General features: G+C 40.0%; 1 protein-coding gene and 1 long non-coding RNA gene across 3 annotated transcripts in view; one reads left to right on the forward strand and one right to left on the reverse strand.

The window, feature by feature from the left end:
- The window catches only part of LOC124873430 (espin-like protein), a 30,017-nt gene extending 10,095 nt beyond the window's left edge, over window positions 1-19,922 (reverse strand). The window contains exons 1-9 of the mRNA XM_047374070.1: window positions 19,578-19,922; window positions 16,976-17,166; window positions 15,262-15,448; window positions 15,002-15,184; window positions 14,757-14,888; window positions 1,846-2,010; window positions 1,637-1,760; window positions 1,327-1,496; window positions 759-923 (exon numbers count right to left, since the gene is read on the reverse strand). Of these exons, the coding sequence (XP_047230026.1) occupies window positions 759-923; window positions 1,327-1,496; window positions 1,637-1,760; window positions 1,846-2,010; window positions 14,757-14,888; window positions 15,002-15,184; window positions 15,262-15,448; window positions 16,976-17,166; window positions 19,578-19,874 (1,614 nt within the window). The 5' untranslated portion in view covers window positions 19,875-19,922. The remainder of the gene's footprint in view (window positions 1-758; window positions 924-1,326; window positions 1,497-1,636; window positions 1,761-1,845; window positions 2,011-14,756; window positions 14,889-15,001; window positions 15,185-15,261; window positions 15,449-16,975; window positions 17,167-19,577) is intronic.
- Window positions 836-12,940, forward strand: LOC124873431. 2 transcript variants are annotated; one of them, XR_007039523.1, is made up of 4 exons: window positions 836-944; window positions 10,072-10,307; window positions 10,420-10,533; window positions 10,849-12,940. It is a non-coding gene; the product is annotated as an uncharacterized LOC124873431 (long non-coding RNA). The 2 variants fall into 2 exon arrangements; XR_007039522.1 differs by lacking the exon at window positions 836-944 and adding an exon at window positions 8,953-9,876.
- Window positions 19,923-20,261: the final 339 nt, after the last annotated feature.

Raw genomic sequence — 20,261 nt, forward strand, 5'->3', positions numbered from 1 at the left:
CTAGCTAGGCCCTTGAAGGTTTTGGGTCTAAACTGCAGTTTATAACTGTATCCATCCGAAGACAAGTTACCTCAGATGTGATGGCATGAAGCTGCCACCACCAGGTCTCACTGTGTATATGGTGTACTTTTGGTGATGCTCTTCTCCTGATCTCCTAACCTCTCTGCAAACTATAGCTTTAGCTAATATGTGCAAATAAGCAGATATCAGGAAAATTCTACTAGACTAGCTGAACCGTAGTTCAGGTCATTCTGATTCACATAATAGGTGGCCACTGTGAGCTTTAGACCGAATGCTGAAACTGAAACAAAAAATGCTTCACCAAAGCTTTAGGTTCTACACAGCAAGGTTACTGCAGCATTTTATTTTGTAACAGCAGTGTGGACAATTTTTAGAACCAAGGTATATCCTGATTCTTTCTCTGGAGTGCTCCTGGTCCAACTCATAAGTAAATTTCATGTCATTTTTTTTCCAGAGCTGTTCTGACATAACACCAGCATTGGTGTTGCTAAGACAAGGTTTTTCTGCTGCAATGGCCTATTTTTCATTACTTTGAACAAACCAAAATTCTAAGAGTTCTGTTTGGTCTTGTCCTGCTGTCTGCAAGACGTTTTTGGTTCACTGTTTTGCTGATTGTGGACTCATCTACAATAACATAATATTTGGAGCTTCAAAATATAAGGGTGAATATTAGTTACTTTTGAATGAAATATAAAGATAGAACTTATATGACACCCTTATGGATCCAATGACATTACCTTCCTCCTCTGATCCTCTTCATCCAGCAGCCTCGCCTGCAGTTGCCTCACCATAACTTGCCTCTTCCACTCAGCTATGGGGCAACCTTTCTCATCGTGGGTGGGCACCAGATAGTCAATGTCTGACAGGTTAGCCTCCTCAGTGGGCAGGACCACCATCTTGTTCTGGAAAAAGCAGAAAAAATGGTAGGATGTACTGCATAAACACCCCTACGAAGTTCTAATTCCTTCATAGGAGTCACATTTTGTAATCTTTTGAAAGGGGTTGCACTTTCTCAAGTTAAATCTGTGAGGAGTGCCAAAAATAGCAACTTCACAAACAAAAAATTCTGTTTGCACAACAAAGTGATTCCCAAAGAACTATTAGCAGAAAAACTTGACACATTTTGGCATTCAGTGCAGCATTTTCTTATTAAAATCAGGCCGAACACAAAACTTGTTTTAAATAGAAACAATCTAAATTGAAGGAATATCTTCTAGATCATACGCCCTTCATAAATAGAAGGAAAATTCTGAAAATCTTTAGAGAGAAGTGCTTTGATTACAAATGGTACAGCAATAAACGTACCGCTTGTCCAGTAAAGAGTCCTGACATCCCTGACTCTTTCAAGGATTTAATGTTCTTCATGTCACCCAGGAGTTTTCTCTCAGCCAGGAGGTTTGTTTCAGGAAATGTCTTATCAGCTGAGGCACTTCTTTCACTCCCAGCTGCCTTGGACTGATTAAAACCTTTAATAACTGCAAAATAAATCAAACATGGTTTATGCCCCATTCATTTCATCACAGATTAAACATATACAGTAACTATTAAACAGTACACTTTGTTTCCTTACTTTGCTAAAAGAGTTATTAAACAAGATAAAGAACGTTTCTCTCACTAGATGCAGTAATCTGGACTTGCTCTATTCTCCTTGCTTTGGCTGTCTCTGAAGCAGAGGATAACGGAGATGCTGGAGCAGGCTGAGGGTATCTAGACTGAGGTGGCTCCTCACAGTCTGGTTGCTTAGAAGAGGAGTTTTAATGTTACTTTAAATTAATAGCGATGAAAGGAATGGAAAACACCTTTAAACCTGAAATCAGTGTTTACCTTCAAACTATCCATGTGTTTGTTACTGCTCTGACTGTCTCTGCACTCCTCACTCAGGCTCCAGTAGTAGTCCTCTTTGCTGCAATGAAGCAACACAGTCGGCTTCACCTTGATGTCCTCCTCTACTGGAGTAAGAACCTCGATGGATCTATCTGCACACGATATCTGCAAATATTAAACCATCACAATATGGACAATCAGTAAACTACAACCATAAACCTAAGGATTAGGTTTATGGTTGCTGATGTTTTATATTTGGTTACACCATACCTCCTTTAATATCCTACAACTGGCTTTTACCTAAACATCTGGCACAAAGATAAAGGATCAACTAAATGTCCTGTGCCAGGTTTTTGACAATATGCTGTGCTATTTTAAAGAAAAAAAAAAACAACTTTTAGATATAGCTGATCTGTGGTGTTTCTGTGAGACCGGATAGCATATCATTTTAAAATGAAAACCAGACTCTGATGTTGTCTGTAGCAACCCTAGCAAGGAGCTGCACTTTTTGCAGCCATTTCTTAAAATCCCAGCCTATTTTTGCGCGCATAGCTCGCAAAACAGTATTTCAGGCTGAGCCGTTCGCATTGTTTTGTTGATCTAATGAACCTAATGAATCTGGGTTCTCCTGCACAATCTTTTTACCTTTTACAACTGTTTATTATAAAAGAGAGACTGCATTGGTTGCTTCAGTCTCTTGTCTATCTGTGTCATGAAGGGTTGTCTGAGACATTTTATTATACTACAACTTTTAGATGCGTCCCTGCTCCAGCACACCTGAATCTGATGAATAGCTCGTTACCAGGCCTTTGCAGAGCTGAATAAATGTTGATGAGGGAATTCAGCTCTTTGATCCAGGTGTGTTGAAGAAGGGATGCATCTAAAAGCTCTTGAGAACTGGACTTGGGCACTCCAGGCATAAGCTAACACTATCCATTTAAATATTATCAAGTTACTCATAGCCTGCAAAGCTTTGTTAAGTCTGTCTGAGTTCCCCCTAGGTTTCCCCACCAACTCCACACCATACCATGGCTCAGTCCTACTGCAGGTCCTACTGTGCATAAACTGTGCTCTCAGTTTTGCAATCTGTGCACGCAGATTACTCAGTGACCAGAGTTTGGATGCATGGGCCACACCTGCGAGGTACGTTCAGTGGATCTGTTGTCATATAGAAACTCAAAGCACTGCCATGTTTTAATCAGCACACTTCACAGCTTGTATAATGACTTTATTTTTGTTACACCAAGGCGTCCAAACTCTCGACAGATGTCTCTGAGTAATCTGCATGCACAGATAGTAAAACTGAACTCAGTTTTCCAAACCGTGCAGACAGATTGCAGAAAGTGAGAACATAATTTAGTCATCTGTGCGCACACACTGCAAATTTGAGCGCACAGTTTAGTAAAACGTGAGTATGGATTTGCACCGGCTTTGTTTTTTTTTACCCAGTGACACTTGCCGGGCTCCGTATTTAACTAAAAGAGAGACCAATGAAAAAAGAAATCTAATCCGGAAAAACAAAAGTGTCATAACGGAAGGTACCACGTTAAGGCCTGCAGACATGCTCTGTAAAATAAAAGAACAAAAGAAGTGTATTAAGTGAGTGTGAGTAAGTGGGAGCACTTCACACTGTTCGGAGGAGGATGTAGAATATATGGAAACATTTAGGCTCCCTTTAATGAACCTGCATTGTCTTAATGCGCTCCATACACAATGCATATCAAATTCAGCTCCCAAAGGACATTATTAGCAACCAAAACATCAAAGGCCGACCTAATATGCTGCTGCATGCTGTTGTGCTTTATGTCCATGAGGTGGTCCTGCTATTTCCTCTGACTCGGTACTTTGATGTGGAGCAACATGAAATATGCTGTGACACTGCTCAGGCGGAGAAACAAACTTCCCAGAAGTTGTGCAATCCATAAATAGATAAACAACTTTAGGGCCGGGAAAAGGGTGGGGGGAGGCCTTCTGACCCTTCTCGTAACAGTTCAATGTCCCGAAAGCATTGATGAACTTTGTGTGTGCATTTAATTGGACCCGCTGGCCAGAAAACATTTGGTTTTCATCAGCACTCCATCACATTTGCCATGCAGCTACAGATAGCCTGCGTTTGGTTCAGAGCCACCCTCTCTAGGCTGAAGACAAGACAGACCCCGATCTCCGCAGATTAGCAGCCAAGAGTTAGGAAACAGCTACACAGGGCTGTCTCGTTGCCTAGCATGCAGCAACAGCAATCTCCAGTCCCAATGGGGCAAACCTTAAATTAGCTTAAGCCTTTCAGAACACCACGTGTACTTAAACAACACAACATGCAATGCTGCACTGGAATCAATCTTTAAAACAACCTGCTTCCATGTGAAGTATTTCTATTCCTGCTAATAAATTGCAACCTGGAATGTATACACTGGTTGTTCATTACACACCGAACCCTATAGTGTAAATACATTTCCACTCACATGGCAACATACACTCAGATTTTCTCCACAGAGGTGAAAGCTTTCGGGGCTAATAACTGACAATGTTTTTGCCAACACTTACATCATTATTTGCATCTGTCATTGTGAGATAATTGAGAAATAAATTAATTTAATTTCTTTTAACTTCTAATGGAAAATTGTAATCACTTTGGATGAAAATCCTAAATCGAAAAACAGCTACAGAACTGGAAAGGAAAGCAAAAGTCCACTTTGCGAAAGTCAACAATTGCAAAATAAAGTACAGCAATAAGCCTGTATTAGTCATTTCTAACTGTAAGAGGCAATAACTGATCAGAAAGTATTTAAAACGCTGCCAAAACATCTGCCAGCTCAGGCCTTATGGACACAGAGTACAAAACTTTCCTTTCATTTCAGAAAAATAATTACTCAGCCTGGCTAGTCACTTGCTACTGCTCAGAGAAAATGAGGGAAAATGAGACAAAAAGCACACAGAAATGAGCCGAAGCAGCTCACAGGCTCTAATAATAGTGAGTGATCTACCTGGAACACACTAACCTGACGCAGCTCTCCCAGCGCACACCAGCTGACACCCTTCAGGCACAAACTCAAGCAGCCCAGATATCTGAGGGGGTCCGTGCCGTGCTGAAGACGTGACACTGCCTCATGATCTCGGGCCACTTGTTTAAAACCCTCTCCAGCATCTCGACCAGTGGCCAAGAGCCGTCAGGCAATAAACAATAAACCGATCGGAGAATGCTGTTAATAATTAAGCAAAAGGATAGGATGGCTGGTAATGTCACTAATGCATGGACTAACAAATGGCTGTGTTGTAGCACGAAGGGAAGTATCAGCGGAAGAGCAACTGGAAAATAAGACATTTTATCCTCTTGCACTTAGGTTACGAATTTCCAACAACTCCTGGTAAATAGAAATACTCCAGATTAAAAGTATATAATGTTTTATTTATGATATCATCTATCTAAGTTGATTTCATTATTCCTGGTATTATTAATAATGTGCTATTTGGTTTCCCAGTGAGTCATTTGCTACATGATATGTTGGGAGGATGTTGTATTTTACACAGGTACCATACAGTGTCTTGCACAAGTATTCCTAGCCCCTTAACATTTTTGACATGCAGTGTCATTAAAGCCACAAACTCCAACATAATTTATGTGGATTTTTTGTGAAAGACAGACACAAAGTAGTGCATTTTTGTAAAAAAAAAAAAAAAAAAAAAGAGGAAAATAATTTATTTCTATTCAGCCCCCTTAACTCTATTACCCTTAAAAAAATCCGGTGCAACCAACTGCCTTCAAAGGTCTAATTAGTAAAAAGCAGAAATCCACCACTCAAGTAGGAGCAAATATCCTCAAATATTGGATGTTTGAACCATTTATGCGCACCACAAATCTGGTCTAAAGTGGCATAAAGAAAGCTATTGTTTAATGAAAGCCAAATGAAGTTTTGTTTATAGTTTGCAAGAAGCATGTAGTGCAGTGGTCACCAAGCTTTTTTACCTCACAGGTAGACTGCTGTAGTTGTTTTGCTAATGGAAACCTCTCACATCATATAAAATGAGGGAGAAATAGCAAACATGTGGAAGAAGATGCTCTGGTGAAATAGGACCAAAAGAAGAATTTCTGGCCAACATGCAAAACTCTATTTGTGGGAGAAACCTAACATCGAGCATCACCCTGGAAACAACATCCACACAGTAAAACATGGTGGTGGCAGCATCATGCTGTGGAGATGCTTTCATTGGTTGTAGCCATTGCAACACATTTGTTCTTCTGCTTTCCAGTGATTCTGTTGTAGGTTGATGCTGTACTTGGGTTCATTGTCCTATTTCATAAAGGGTTTCCACCCAGCTTCATCTGTCAGACAGATGGTCTCACGAGTTTTTCCACCATAGGAACTCTCGTTCTTGAACCGGTTCGGATCATGTGCTTTAAAACGTGCGTTTCCACCAGTTTTGGAAACCAAGCATGACTCATCAACAGTGGGCATTTCACAACCCAGGTGGAAAAGGAGTCTCTGGAGCTTGCTGAGCTGTGCACAGTGTTTCTTTTAATGCAAAAAGAGAGCATCCATAAACTACAGTTAAATGGAAAAGGAGACGGCTATTCTGTGAAAGAATTGCATATGTTCAGTATCCGAGAGTGTAACAGAGACGAGTAGTTAGAGAGTCTTTAGTGTGTTTCTGCAAACTGCAAACAAAATAATTTTTACACGGTACGTTCTTCACAGTCGCCTCCGTACTTGCTGCTTCTATTGTCTGTGGCTTCGACCCGCCTAACGGTGATATTACGGTTTGCGCAAAGGAACCAAGTATTCTGTGTTGCCTGAACTGAACCAAAGTTTGTGATCTGGAACCCCTTTTCGTTGATGCAAACACGCGTTACTGGTTCAAAATCACGTTTGGGAACCACAACAAGCTCCGGACGCGATGGTGGAAAAAGGGTAACATTTGACTTTAGACTTGTATGATTAAATTATTGGTTAAATGATTTCCCAACTCCTTTGGGTGCAAAGCTTAACTCATCAGCCCATCACCACCATGCTAGACATTTGGCATGAAGTGTTTGTGTTGACATCTAGTTAGAGTTTCTCCAAATGTGTTTCTGTTGAATCTGACCTAACATTTTCACTTTGGTCGCATCTGCACGAAGCGCACTCTTCCAAACGTCTTGTGATTTCTAAGGATGAAATGTGACACTCATGTTCTATTTCAAGAAAGAAAGCCTTTCTCCTGACAACCATTCCAAACAAATCACACTTGATTACACTTTTTATGATTGTAAGAATAACATACTAACCAGGGCCTGTAGGGTCTGAGAAGAGATTCTTGTCTGTGTAGCATGATGACTCCAGAGAGTATGGAAATGAGCTTAAAACCATTCCCAGTTTGACTGGCAGCACCAGTTTCTTCTTTTAGGCCATTGCTGGTGTCTTTCTATCTTGCATGAACACACAGCTGAATGCAAACTGGCAAAACTTCTGATTCTATACATGTGCTCACAATTGGTGATGGTATGATGAAGTGCATTTGATTAGCAGCACCTGGCTGCTATTGACCCCCATATGGAAGCAGTAAGGGTGTGCTGCTGCATTTAGAGTTAGACTTTGTAAACCTTCATAACTACAAGATGTAGCATGTTATGTGTGGTGGTCTTAGGTCGTTCGATTATATAAAGAATTTGAAAGGCCTGATGAGATCCAGAAGAATTTCAAATCTGTCCTTATAGGTTAAACATTACCATTTGGAAGACCCTGTGCTTTTCTTTTTCTTTTTTTATTAAAAAGGAAAGTAAAGCACAGTTGTCAAATAACGACTTTACAGACTCCAGCACCATGTACCAAAAGATGAGAAAATGTGATGGAAAAAACTGATCAAGTGAACTGATGTGAAACTTTAGAGCAAACAACGAGCATTCTGTCAGATAACAATCTTAGTGAATCTTGAATGAATCATGTGAATGTTGTGGTCACAAAACCTAACTCTCTTCCAGTGCTTATTTTGGTGACTTTCTGTTCTGATTCATACATGTAATTATATGAAAAGTGACTTCTGTGTTAAATTCAATGTAATTCAGAAAATACAAATATTTATAGGCCTTGATGTTTTTTACATTTTGTTACATTACAAACAGAGACTTCAGTGTATTTTATGAGGTCTTTATGTGAAAGGCCAACACAGAGTAGTGCATGAATATGAAGTGAGATAAAAAAGGTCTTCAGACTTTTTCAAAAATAAAATTCTGAAAGTGTACCATACATAGCCTTTGCATGAAGGCCAACACTTCATTTTTTAGTCTCATCTGACTAGAGCACCTTCTTCTTCATGGTTGCTCTGTCACCTTCATTACTTGTGACAAACTGCAAGCAGTACTTCTTTTGACTAATGTCTTGCGGCTCCTCCATAAAGACTAGATTTTTGAGGTACACAGCTAATACGTATATCCCATCTGAGCTCTGCATCTCTGTAGCTCCTTCAGAGTTACAATTACCCTGTTGATTGTTTCTCTGATTAATGTTCTCCTTAACAGCCAATCATTTGTGGTAGAAGACAATGTCTTGGTAGGTTTGCAGTCATCCAGTACTTCCTTTTGGATGATGGATTGAACAGTTTAAACTTCTGCACGTCCTTCTCCCTAACCTGTCTGCTGTGTTCCTTGGCCTTAATTATGCTGATTGTTCTCTAATATTCTCTAATAAACCTCTGAGGCCAGAAACTGGATTTATACTAAGATTTAATTACACACAGGCAGACTCCTGAACTGGATTTTATTTAGGGGTATGTGAGTAAAGGGAGTTTACTACAACTGCATGCCACGCTTTTCATTTTTTTATTTGTGGCCCGTATAATTATTTTTCCACTTCACAATTATGCACCGCTTTGTGTTGTTGTGTCACATAAAATCCCAGTAAAATACACTGAGGTTTGTTGTTGTAAATGTGAAAAAATCAAGGGGTATAAATACTTTTGCAAGGCAAGTCACATGACTCACATTCTTAATAAAGTTGAGAACATGGGAAGTGGATCATGCTCTCTTTAGTAGTAGCATACTTTTCACAATAGAATCTCTGTTGTAAGGATTTTATAAATGTCTGACAACAGCATCTTTGACCCAAGTGTTCTGAATGTGGGTGAAGTGAGTGTGAAGAAAAGCTCACAAAGCTACAGATGTTTATTTGATTGCAGCTGTTGCTGAGATGCAAGCTGAGGGCTGACCGTGCACAAGTTTGAACTTGTCAGCAATCCAAACATGAACAGAGGCCGCATACAGACATCTCTGTAGTTTCTGTCTCCAGCCATTCAGGCTACGCAAAAATGATAAGTGATATAGTGATATATATATAAAGTTATATAATCTGTGACCTAAGCAGCACTTTGCAAACATGACCCAATGAAAGAAACATAATTAAACACTCCTCTTTTTGAAATGTTCATTGTTTGCATGGCAGCTTCTTAAGCATTACAGAGTCTGCTCCCTAAACATCACAATGATTTAAACCAGCTTACTATTACTTAAGATCCACATTCAAGATGACCTCTTTGCTCACATCAAGCTTTTGTATCCACTTGATCCAACACACAGCCAAGAAACCTGATACACCATTCTGTCTACCAACAACACACAGTCCCCAGAGGTGACAATCATAACACTTCCAAGTTACTGGAAAAAAACATGACACACACAATCAGAGGAGCGTTTGAAGCTGGTGGCATCCTGCTCTCCTGATAGTCTGAGGGATTGAGTTACTGGTTCCAGGCATCAAAGCGGTGAAAAAGCTGAAACATAAGCCTGTGGATCCCGTGTCAGGCTCAGCCCCTGGGCCCTCCATCTGAGCCGCAGGAGAGTGGTAACCGATAGGCCCGCAGGTAGCAGCGGTATGACTTTATCTGACGCCACAGCGGCCCCTGTGCTAATTAGCTCCCATTGTTTATGGGGGGACTGTTTCTAAAGAGGAGCTTGGCAGCCACGCCTCACTGATTCACCATCATCATCCTCTTCATGTACGAGTGCAAACCTTCTCAGCTGACTTATTTATGGATTCTTTTGGCGTGCAGCTGTGGTTACTTTCTGTGCGTTGGTGTTTAGCCCACATCATACAGTGCCTTTTTTAAAAGTCTTCATTCAACGTTTTTACAGTTTATCACATCACAATAACAAACTTTATTGCATTTTATTGATTTTATGTGCTAGACCAACACAAAGTGATGCATACTTCTAAGATGTAAAATGGAAAATGAAGCATTGTTTTCAAATTATCTTTATAGACTTATTGAGACAAGGAAACCATAAGATGTCCTGTTTGAAGTATTCCACAACCATGTAGGGGACACCGCAAACAAGTGGAAGAAGGTGCTCTCATTAGTTGAGACCAAAAAGCGACAATATGTGTGGTGGAAAACTAACACTGAACATCAGCCTGAACACAGAAACCCCACTGTAAAATATGGCGATGGCAGCATCATTCTGTGGGGCTGCTTTTCTTGAGACGGGACAGGCAAAGGTACAGTTGACCTTCCCCTTACAATCGTGCTACTTTGCATTGGTCGATCACACAAAATCTCAATAACATACATTGGTGTTTGAACTTGTAACGTGAGACAATGATAAAAAAGTTTCAGGGCTGTGAATACTTTTGCGAGGCACTGCTGTGTGATGGGAAGTGTGCAGCTGTGAGGCTTTTTAAGGTTCGACAACGATGTCAGAAGGATCCCCACAGGTTATTTCAGGTAAACTGATTCTGTTTCCCATTTAAAATCAACCTAATGAGCTACAGCTTTGAAGTCATAATCAGTTGTTATCCTCTGTACAAATATATCATCGTTATTTAGAAAGAAACAGGAATGCAAGAGCTCATCTCATCTCAAGCTGTTACCACTAAAATATTCATCTCATTAACAAGCATTGTACTTCCCACACACCAGACCTAATCCCATAAAGCCCTCTGAGGCAAACTGAGAGGGATGGATCTCCTTCTGAACACACGCCATTGTGGCCCGTAATGCCTTATTAAACACAAAAGCCTTCATCCTTCATTCTCTTAGACCTCTTAAACCGAGAGCAGTGCAATCAAGCTGAGTGGAAGGGAGCAGTTCAGGAGAGTGACAGACCTGACCCAAATCAAATGCATGTTACAAATTAAGGGCTTCAAGACTTTACAGATGTTTGCTGTTGACCAACCCCAACCCCAAGCTTTGATTCTTCAGGTCAAGGCAAACAGCAGGCTGAAGGACCGAAAGCTAAGTCCCATTGCCCTTAACCTAGCATTTCAGCTAGCATTTCATTTCAGCTAGCATTTCAACCAGGAGCAGCTCTCCTACTATTCTGTAGATTAGTAGGAGAGCTAAGGGTAATGGATTTGTAGCCCTTGAATAAAGATATTTTTCCAAAAGCTGTCCTTGCAAATGCACTCACAAATATAAAATTTTTTTCAGTTAACAGTTTTCTGTCATTAATAACCACTGTAATAATTAGTTCAAAGTGTTCCAATACGTTTCATATCACTAATAATTGTTCAGTATAAAATAATTGAAAGATAAAATACACTAACTGGCCACTTTCATAGGTACACATTCAAGGCTGCCCTGATTCTTAATGGCAAGTCTTGGAAATATTCCTTGGAGGTTTTGGTCCATTTGGATATGATAGCATTGTATGGTACATACATAAAATACATATCCATGAAAACAATCGCCAGTTCAGTCATGTCAAAAAGGGGCTTTATTGCACCAAGATCTGGTGACTGTGGAGACCACTGGAGTACAATGAACTCGTTTTCATTTTCAAGCAAATCATTTCAGATGTTTGGAGCTTCTTGGCATAATGCATTACTCTGGTGGAAGACGCCATCAGAAGATGGCCTCACTGTGGTCATAAAGGGATGGACAAGGTCAGCAACAATACTCAGATAGGCCGTGGTGCTTAAACAATGCTCAGACAGCACTAAGGGGCCCGAAGTGTGCCAAGAAAATCTCACCGCACCATTAAAGCACCACCAGCCAGAACCGTGGATATAATGCAGGATATATCCATGCCCTTCATTTTGTTTAAATCAAATTCTGACCCTAATGTCTGAGTGTCGTTGCCAAAATCAAGACTTGTTGGACCAGGCAATGTCTTACTAAACTTTTATTGTCCAGGTTTGGTGACTGTTTGAATTGTAGCATTAGTTTCCTGTTTTTAGCTGAAAGGACTGACACCAGGGGGCTTATGGTGTGGGGAGAGGTAATGGTTTCTGGTGCTGTAGTCTGTCTGCTTCAAGGTTAGACTTGTTCTGTGCTCAGAGATGAAATGCTGTCTACCTCGGTTGTAACGACTAGTTATTTAACCTTATGTTGAAATCTATCATCTTGAACCAGTCTCCACTGACTTCTGACACCAACAAGGCATTTCTGTCCATTGCCCCTCTTTGGATATGTTCTCTTTGTCAGACCATTCTCTGTAAACCTGAGAGATGGTTGTGCATGTAAATCTCTGAAGATCACCAATTTCTGAAAAATACTCAGACCAGCCCATGTGGCACAAACAAAAACGCCCCATTCAAGTCATTCCTTGTAGAAATAAGACACGCACAAACACCGATGGTCAACATACTTGTGCATAAATAGATGCACATATTTTGTAAAGCTGACCAAGACCTCTGTGGGCTAAAAGTGCAAACATAGCAAAGAGAGAAAGAGAGATGGAAGCAATGATGGAATGACCAGCAGACACATAGAACCAAGATGTTCCACCCATTGGATTAAACCAAGGCCGGATCTACTTGTTTAACATTCAAGTGTATTGTTTCTATTTACAGTAATTTGAACAAGATGCAACATAATCGTTTAATTTCCGATCGAGGTGTTTATATTGTGTATGTGATAATATATCTGCATATATATTCTTTATAGGCTCTCTGACAAAGCCTTATTATCACTATCCATTCACCACAGCCCTTTGTACATCTGATTCTCAGTTCAAACACCAGCAAATGTTCACCATGTCTAGATTCCTAAATGCACCTGGCATTTGATTGGGTGATTTACTGTTTTTACTAACAAGCAATTAAAGAGGTATACCTAATAAAGTGCCCGGTGGGTGTGTTTCTCAATAAAAAAAAAACACAGTAATGTCTAGATTGATGTATTGTGATGTATTACGATTATAAACATAACTGTATTAAATATATACATTTTTGATGTACTAAACTGTACTTGCAGTCAGATTAATTGTTATACTTCTTTTTTTGTCGAGCAGAGTAGTGCTCAGAATTGTTGTCTGAGTGCCAAAACGAGCTCAACAGATTTACTTTCACAAGTGGAGCATTATGGCAATCGCTATAATGCTCTGCTTGATATATCTAAAAAGCTTTATCAGAAACTCCTTTAGGATTATTTCAAATGCAATGGACAATGAGACAGAAATGAAAGGGAAAAAAAACGAGCAAGACAGGGAGAAGGGGGGGGCAAAAAAGTGAAAGGGAGAGAAGGAGATAGGAATAGAGGAGAGAAAGAAGGCTAAAGAGAACACAAGATAACACCCTAAAGAAAAACCTGCAGAAACGCATGTATAAGAGCGTTACTGAAAAGTACATAGTACTAATGAATGCACTATACTAATGTGTTTAGTGGCAATCACAGCTCAATATAGATTACATGTGTATATCTGTGTATTTGTAAACGCCTGAATCCAAACACCTGTGGGTGTATGTGTGAACACGCTTTTGTATGCAAGGTTTCTCCATTAGAATATTCCATAAAGTGTGTGAGGAGCCACAGACCTGCCCCCTTGGACTCTAGACAGACACAGAGGAGATCAGAAACACAGACAACCAAAGACCCCCCGAACAATTGAACCCCAGCCTTTCCTTTCCTGGAGCTCATTGTCAAAGGAAAGTCATCATAGTCCCAGTGGAAACATGCAAAAATCTGGTCAACTATTATAAGTTTGATTCATGTAATGGCAGTGACTGTTAGGAAAAAGTATGAATATTTTTTGACATGCCATGTTTTTTTTTATAAAACTGTAAATAAAAACAGATTTTTTTTTCCCCCAAATTGATACTCCCTTTGTATTGTTTTTATTAAAGTTTGTTTGTCTTTTTTCCAATCAGAAACAAACTTCTTAACAGAATGAAAATAATCATATATCTAACTCTGCCAGCGGCGGTAATAACTGTGATTAACTTTATAATAAAATCTATATAACAAAACTCAAATACAGAGTACATTTGGCTTAATATGTTAGTTCTCCTTTTACAAGCATAAAAAATAAGAAATGCTGCAGGACTGATGATATGATTTAAGCTAATCAGTGAAAACCGATGATGTATCAGCATCTTGAAGGACTGTCCAAGTTCTCAGTAAAATATTTTAACCACAACCTTTAATTATATGCCAGTGACATGGGTCAGAAGCCTTTACAATCCAAGGAGCCATTTTTGCCCTGACTCCAAATAAATCAAATTTCTTTAGAGCTGCGAAACCCTTGACCCTTTAAATAAAGTTAGCTTATAAAATGTTATACCTGCGATTTAATGTTTGTTTGTTTTCTGGTTGAAGAACCATGATTTTATGTGAATGATTAGGTTTTGGAACAAAGAAAAATAAACTTTTAAACAGATAAATACATTTAATCCACAAGGATTTAAAAAGTATATAGTTTGTAGCCAAGTAACAAAAAAGATCTCTGAACAAAAACAGGATTTTGAACTATTCCTGCCATTCTGTTGTGGAGTTTCTATTTAGTTGCGTGAAAATACATGGAAAACTTGTTAAAATTAAGCTTTTATTCCTTTCATATAAAAAAAAAAAAAAACATTGCTCAGTTCAATATCAATAGTGGCCAAAGTAATTATGAGCCATTTTGGAGGGCCTAAACAGCCATGTGTGGCTCCGGAGGATGCAGACCCTTGGAATAGGGTGAAGGGTAGGGATAACCCAAGGAAGAAAGACTGAGCCAGAAAGCTTACGTTTTTCTCTATAGCACGAAGGTATCTGGCACATTCAGAGTGACCATTGTACTCAGCTAGGTCCGCTGCTGTGAATCCATCAATATCTTCATCTGTAGGGTTCGCACCATTGGCCAACAGGATTTTACAGCTCTGAGAAATCAAGTAAGACAACATAAGTAGACAAGAAAATAATATATCTAAAACTGCATTTTTTCTTTTAGAAAATTATTATGACAATAAACAAATAAATAGTCTAGTTTAACCTCCAGCTCCCTGTTCTCTGCAGCATCATGAAGAGGAGTCCCTCCCCAGAAATCTTTGATGACTTTAGAACCCATGTGAAGCAGTTTCTCCAAAATGCAATGATGTCCCCTGCTGGCAGCAAAATGCATAGCTGTTGCTCCTTCTCTGTCCTGGCAGGACAAACCCACATTGGTGCAGGTCACCTAATTAGGGTTCACAAAACTGCATCAACTAGAACGTTCTCTTTAGAAAAAAAGTCTGATAAATTAACACTACTGACCAGCCACACCACCACACCCTGGTGGCCCATGTGAGCAGCAGCGTGAAGGCAGGTCATGCCATCGTGGGCTCTCAGGTGAACATCAGCCCCACAGTCTTTCACAAGATACTGAACAATGTGCAGATGCCCCTCCTGGCAGGCCAGGTACAGGGGCGTAGCTCCCATACCCGTCTGCTGGTTCACACACCTGCACTCAGAACAGGAACAGCAATGGAACAAGAGATTAAGCTGGCACTTTTGTTCATTAAACTGTAAAGTAATGAGCACATTATGCACATAACATATGGAAAAGTGAGTTGTTTTCCTTTTGTGTTCGACCATCAAGCTGCTACAGTAAACTCTGTTGTTCAGCATTACAGGCTATTTAAGCATCTGACTGACACCTTGCTGAAATTAACCAAAAGGATACAGACCACATTTTTTATCCACCCTGATATAGATGTGCAAAATGCCTTAAAATGAATGCATCTTCAACTGATGAAGCCTAATCTCAAAGTGAAACGTAGTAAAATCCAAACCTAATTTTCTTTACATTTCAGTAGTAAAATGGTGAAAAAGTTACAGTTTTTAACTAAATCACCAGTAAACCAGTCATTGGTACCCCAATATAAAAATCCTGAAGTGCCTCTTGAGTTAATTGTAATAAAAATGGACAGTTAACTTTCAACCTGCCTCCTCACAGCAGCCTGTCACCGTTTTACTGCCTGAAACACGTAGCACTTCATCAGTTTCACCCGACGACAGGCTATCACCTGCTGGGGGTCATTGGGAGGTGAAGTTCATTGAAACAGAGCCATGGTCCAGTCTGGCCTGCACTGTTATCCTTCCTTCTGAAACACCATAGCAGCCAAACTCTAAAAGCTTTTAGCTCCTTTAGATTTGTTGAAAGCAATGTAAATACTTATTTTTTTAATGATAATTCCAAAAACACTAAATCAGGTTTAGTAAATAAGAAATTTAGCTAAAATTCATAATTCATGAAGATTTATTTTAGTACAAGAATAATACTCGGGTATTAAAACATGGTAAAAATGCTGTGAGCGTAGATAAAATATGACCAGATGATGGCACTAAAACAAAAACCACAGATTCCCATTGTGTATCTAATTGATGCTTAAAAGAAAAATCTGGATGTATAACTGTCTTTAAAAACTTTAATCTGTGTGAAATATTCAGGCTTCCTACATTTGATTACAAAACATTTACTTAGAACAGATTTTCCACAAATCATGAAACAACACAACGACCGATCAATAAAGGGCTGTTTCACAATTTTTTGGGGCTGCAATGTCCTGCATTATAAATATTCTTTAAATCACATTACAGCCCACAATATCCTTAATGTTGGTTGTAGACATTTCAAAGAAATGTCATTGGTTTTTTGGGATCTAAGCCGGAACCAATTTGAGAACCGCAGGTCATCCTGATCAATGAGGGGCTAGAGGTAAAAAAAGCTGTAAAATGCACCGTTTATTTTGTAATGCATCAAAAGATTTGATATCAATTAGTCATAAATGTGAAAAGCTTTATTCCTTAGAAATTATGATTTTTATATATTTTAGATACTGGAATAAGGGAATTTTTAAACTTTTCTAGACTTATTTCTTGCCGTACTTTTGAAGACTCTATAGGAATCCTGAAGCCTAATAAAAAATGTTAAAGTATGGACCACATACTTTGCCGCATCACTGGAAACAAAGGGCAGGCAACTCACCTGGGTGCCTCCTGGAGGAGAAGTCTCAGACAGGTAAGACTCCCATTGGCTGCAGCATAGTGAGCTGGTACAGCTCCCCAGTTTGTTGCAACGTTGGCCACTCCTCCAACAGACACCAGCCACCGAGTCACCTCCACACAACCAAAGCGAGCTGCCAGGTGAAGAGCCGTGGCTCCTGCTGCATCCTTGTCCTGGAAATTATGCACAGAGACCTTCTGAAGCAAGCAAACTAGATAATTGTGGCCAACTACCCCCAAATATCAGCTCAGTATTATAAAAGAAACAGGATCATGGATCTTTTCCTTCCCAAAGCTTCAACACAGAATTCTATAAATATTAATAACCATAACATTAGCTCTTAATTTCAGTCACAAATCTCCATGTTTAGTCAACATAGTTTCTTATTCTCAGGGACAAGAGACAAAGACTTAACTGTGCAGTCATTAAGTACATTTAGAAGGTGGCTTTGCACCCAACATCTGGAAATAATTTCTACATGCTACTACTGCAAGTGGATCCACAGGAAGTCAATACATATTACATAATCAGCTAGTAATACATCAAAAAGGTCATGCACAGTACTAATTACAACCTGCAGTGATAAAACTGCTCTTTAGGATACAAATATTAATACTTAGATAAAGGTACTAATACAATATAAGAATACATTGTCAGGAAAGTTCTCACATCCCTTTTCCCTTTTGAGGATGTTCCAGCCACAAACTCCCATGCATTATATTGGAATTGCATGTGATTGACCAACAAAAATTGCAGCATAATTGTGCAGCGGAAAGGAAATTGATACATGGTTTTCAAAGATTTTTACAAACAAAAAAGTAGCATGCATGTGTAGTATTAAATTGAATCCAACTCATATTTAATGGAAATCTTCTGTGAACATAAATATTCAAGTCCTAACACAGATTCTGGATTTACACTGGGCAGCTTTCATGTTCTTGCTAAAGAAAAGTATCCCCACAACATGATGCTGCCACCGTTGTGTTTTACATTGAGGATGTTGCTTTTAATGATGTGCAACATTAGTCATCAGACCAGAACTCTTTCTTCCAGGGGTTTGTTGTGTCTACATGGCTAATAGCAAATTACAAGTGGCACTTTTTATAACCTTCTGTCAACATTGGCTTTCTTCATGCCATTCTTCCATGAAGGCCAGATTTATGGATTGCATAAGTTGTCCTGTCGACCAGTTGTCCCACCTGAGCTCTGGACCGCTGCAAGTCTTCCAGATTTAAAATGGACCTTTCGGCTGCTTCTCCGATAAAGGTTCTCCTTCATTTGCACGTTAGTTTAGAAGGACGGCCATGTCTTGGTAGGTTTGCAGTTGTCCCTTGCTCCTTTTCATATTATGGATTAAACAGGACTGTGTAAAATGTTGTTTTATGATATTTTGTGGAGAATGTAACCCTGCTCTAAACTTCTCCACAACATGACTTGCTGTGCTTCTTGGTCTTAAAGATGCTGTTTGTTTCTAATGTTTTCTAACAAACCTCAGAGGCTTTCACAGAACAACTGGATTCATACTGAGATTCAATTCCATATGTGAGGACCTAACTTACAAATTAGATGACATCTGAAGACAACTGGTCATCAGTCAGTCAGTCATTTTCTACCGCTTATTCCATAGTGGGTCACGGGAGAGCTGGTGCCTATCTCCAGCAGTCTATGGGCGAGAGGCACACAACTGGTCATACTGGATGTTATTTAGGGGGATCGGAATAAGGCTGAATACAGATGTGCTGCTTTGTGTTGGTCTGTTAAAAAATATCTCAATAGAAAATATCGATTCGTTGGTTGTGATGTGATAAAACCTGAAAAAGCTCAAGGTATAGTGCATGTGTGGAATGCACACCATGTCAGAAAATGAAAGGTTATAGACAAATGGTAATTTACATTTGATCTTAACTTAAATTAAACTTTGTAAACACATTGCTGTAGATATTCCTAAATAATGCATTTAAAGAGTAACAGAATATTGTTACGTCAGGCTTTTTAAGCATTAAAAACCTATTAACAAAGGCTGCAAGTTTTATTGCCCTGCGAAGGACTGTCCAGGGTAAACCTCTCGCCCATAGATCGCTGGAGATGGGCACCAGCTCCCTCAAGACCCAGTATGGAAGAAGCGGCTGTAGAAAATGGATGCATGGATGTAAGTTATAATGTAGCATATACAGATCAGCTAAACAATGGAACCAGGTACAGTTAAAATGATTAACAGCAGTCATGTTCAACTGTTCCATGTGTGGAAACACGTGACATGTTAGCTCCTGCTAAATTTGCTGCTAAGATTAAGAGCACACCATGACCCCAGACTCCTGGGTCATGTGGTTAACAGGACAGCACCTGGGCTTTTAGGGGTTGCAGCCTTTCTGTGGTCACCCACATTTTATAAGGCATGTGCTTTATTACTAGGTAGCAATGGCATGAAACAAAACCAGAGCTTTGAGTTAAGATATGGCAATACCTGAAGCACATTATTGGTACCTCTTCAGACTTAGGACAGATACAATTCTAAAAGAAAAAACTATGTGGAAAAGATCCAGTGCACTGGAGGTCTCACCTTTGACTCTGTGAATAAACATACCTCAATGTTGCAACCTCCGTGGTCCACAAGCCACTGCAGCTCCCGGATGTTACCAGTAGCTGCTGCATCATGTGCTGCCGTGGCTCCATTTAAGGCTCGAGAGTGCGCTGGCAGGCCGAGGTCAATCACCAGGAACTGCAGGCAGTCCAGACGTCCACACCTGGCAGCATGATGCACAGGGCCTGCACCTTGCGCATCGCTGATAGCAGGGGACAGTTGACCAAAAGATGCTATATTCCTCAGAGCTGCAAGGTCTGCATCCCGAGCTGCCTGGATGGCACGGTGGAACACCATCATCAGCTTCTAAAAGTGGATTAGGGCAAGTTCCCTGGAGCACTTTGAATCCCAGTGAGATTCCATAACAACTTTACACGGACAAGTGCCCACATGTTAATAAAAAAGCCCTGTCATGCTTTCCTCACATCCTCCTGAGCCAGGAAAGTGACACCCTGACAGCAGCCAGCTGGCCAGCAGGACTGTTGAGGAGATGGGTGGGGATAGAAGCGTAATGGAAGACGGGTGGAGATACAGCGCTTGTGGCCTCCTGCTTTAGCTGTGTGTGGCGGTGACCATATGCTGGAACACGCTCCAGTGGAGATGGGGTAGCCGAGGCAGCACGGAAACTTAAGTAATGGGAGAAGTCAGGAGCCGCGGTGGAGTACAACGAGTTATTTTAAAAATTAA

The sequence above is a fragment of the Girardinichthys multiradiatus genome, chromosome 9 (genome assembly GCF_021462225.1).
Source record: "Girardinichthys multiradiatus isolate DD_20200921_A chromosome 9, DD_fGirMul_XY1, whole genome shotgun sequence".
NCBI lineage: Eukaryota > Metazoa > Chordata > Actinopteri > Cyprinodontiformes > Goodeidae > Girardinichthys > Girardinichthys multiradiatus.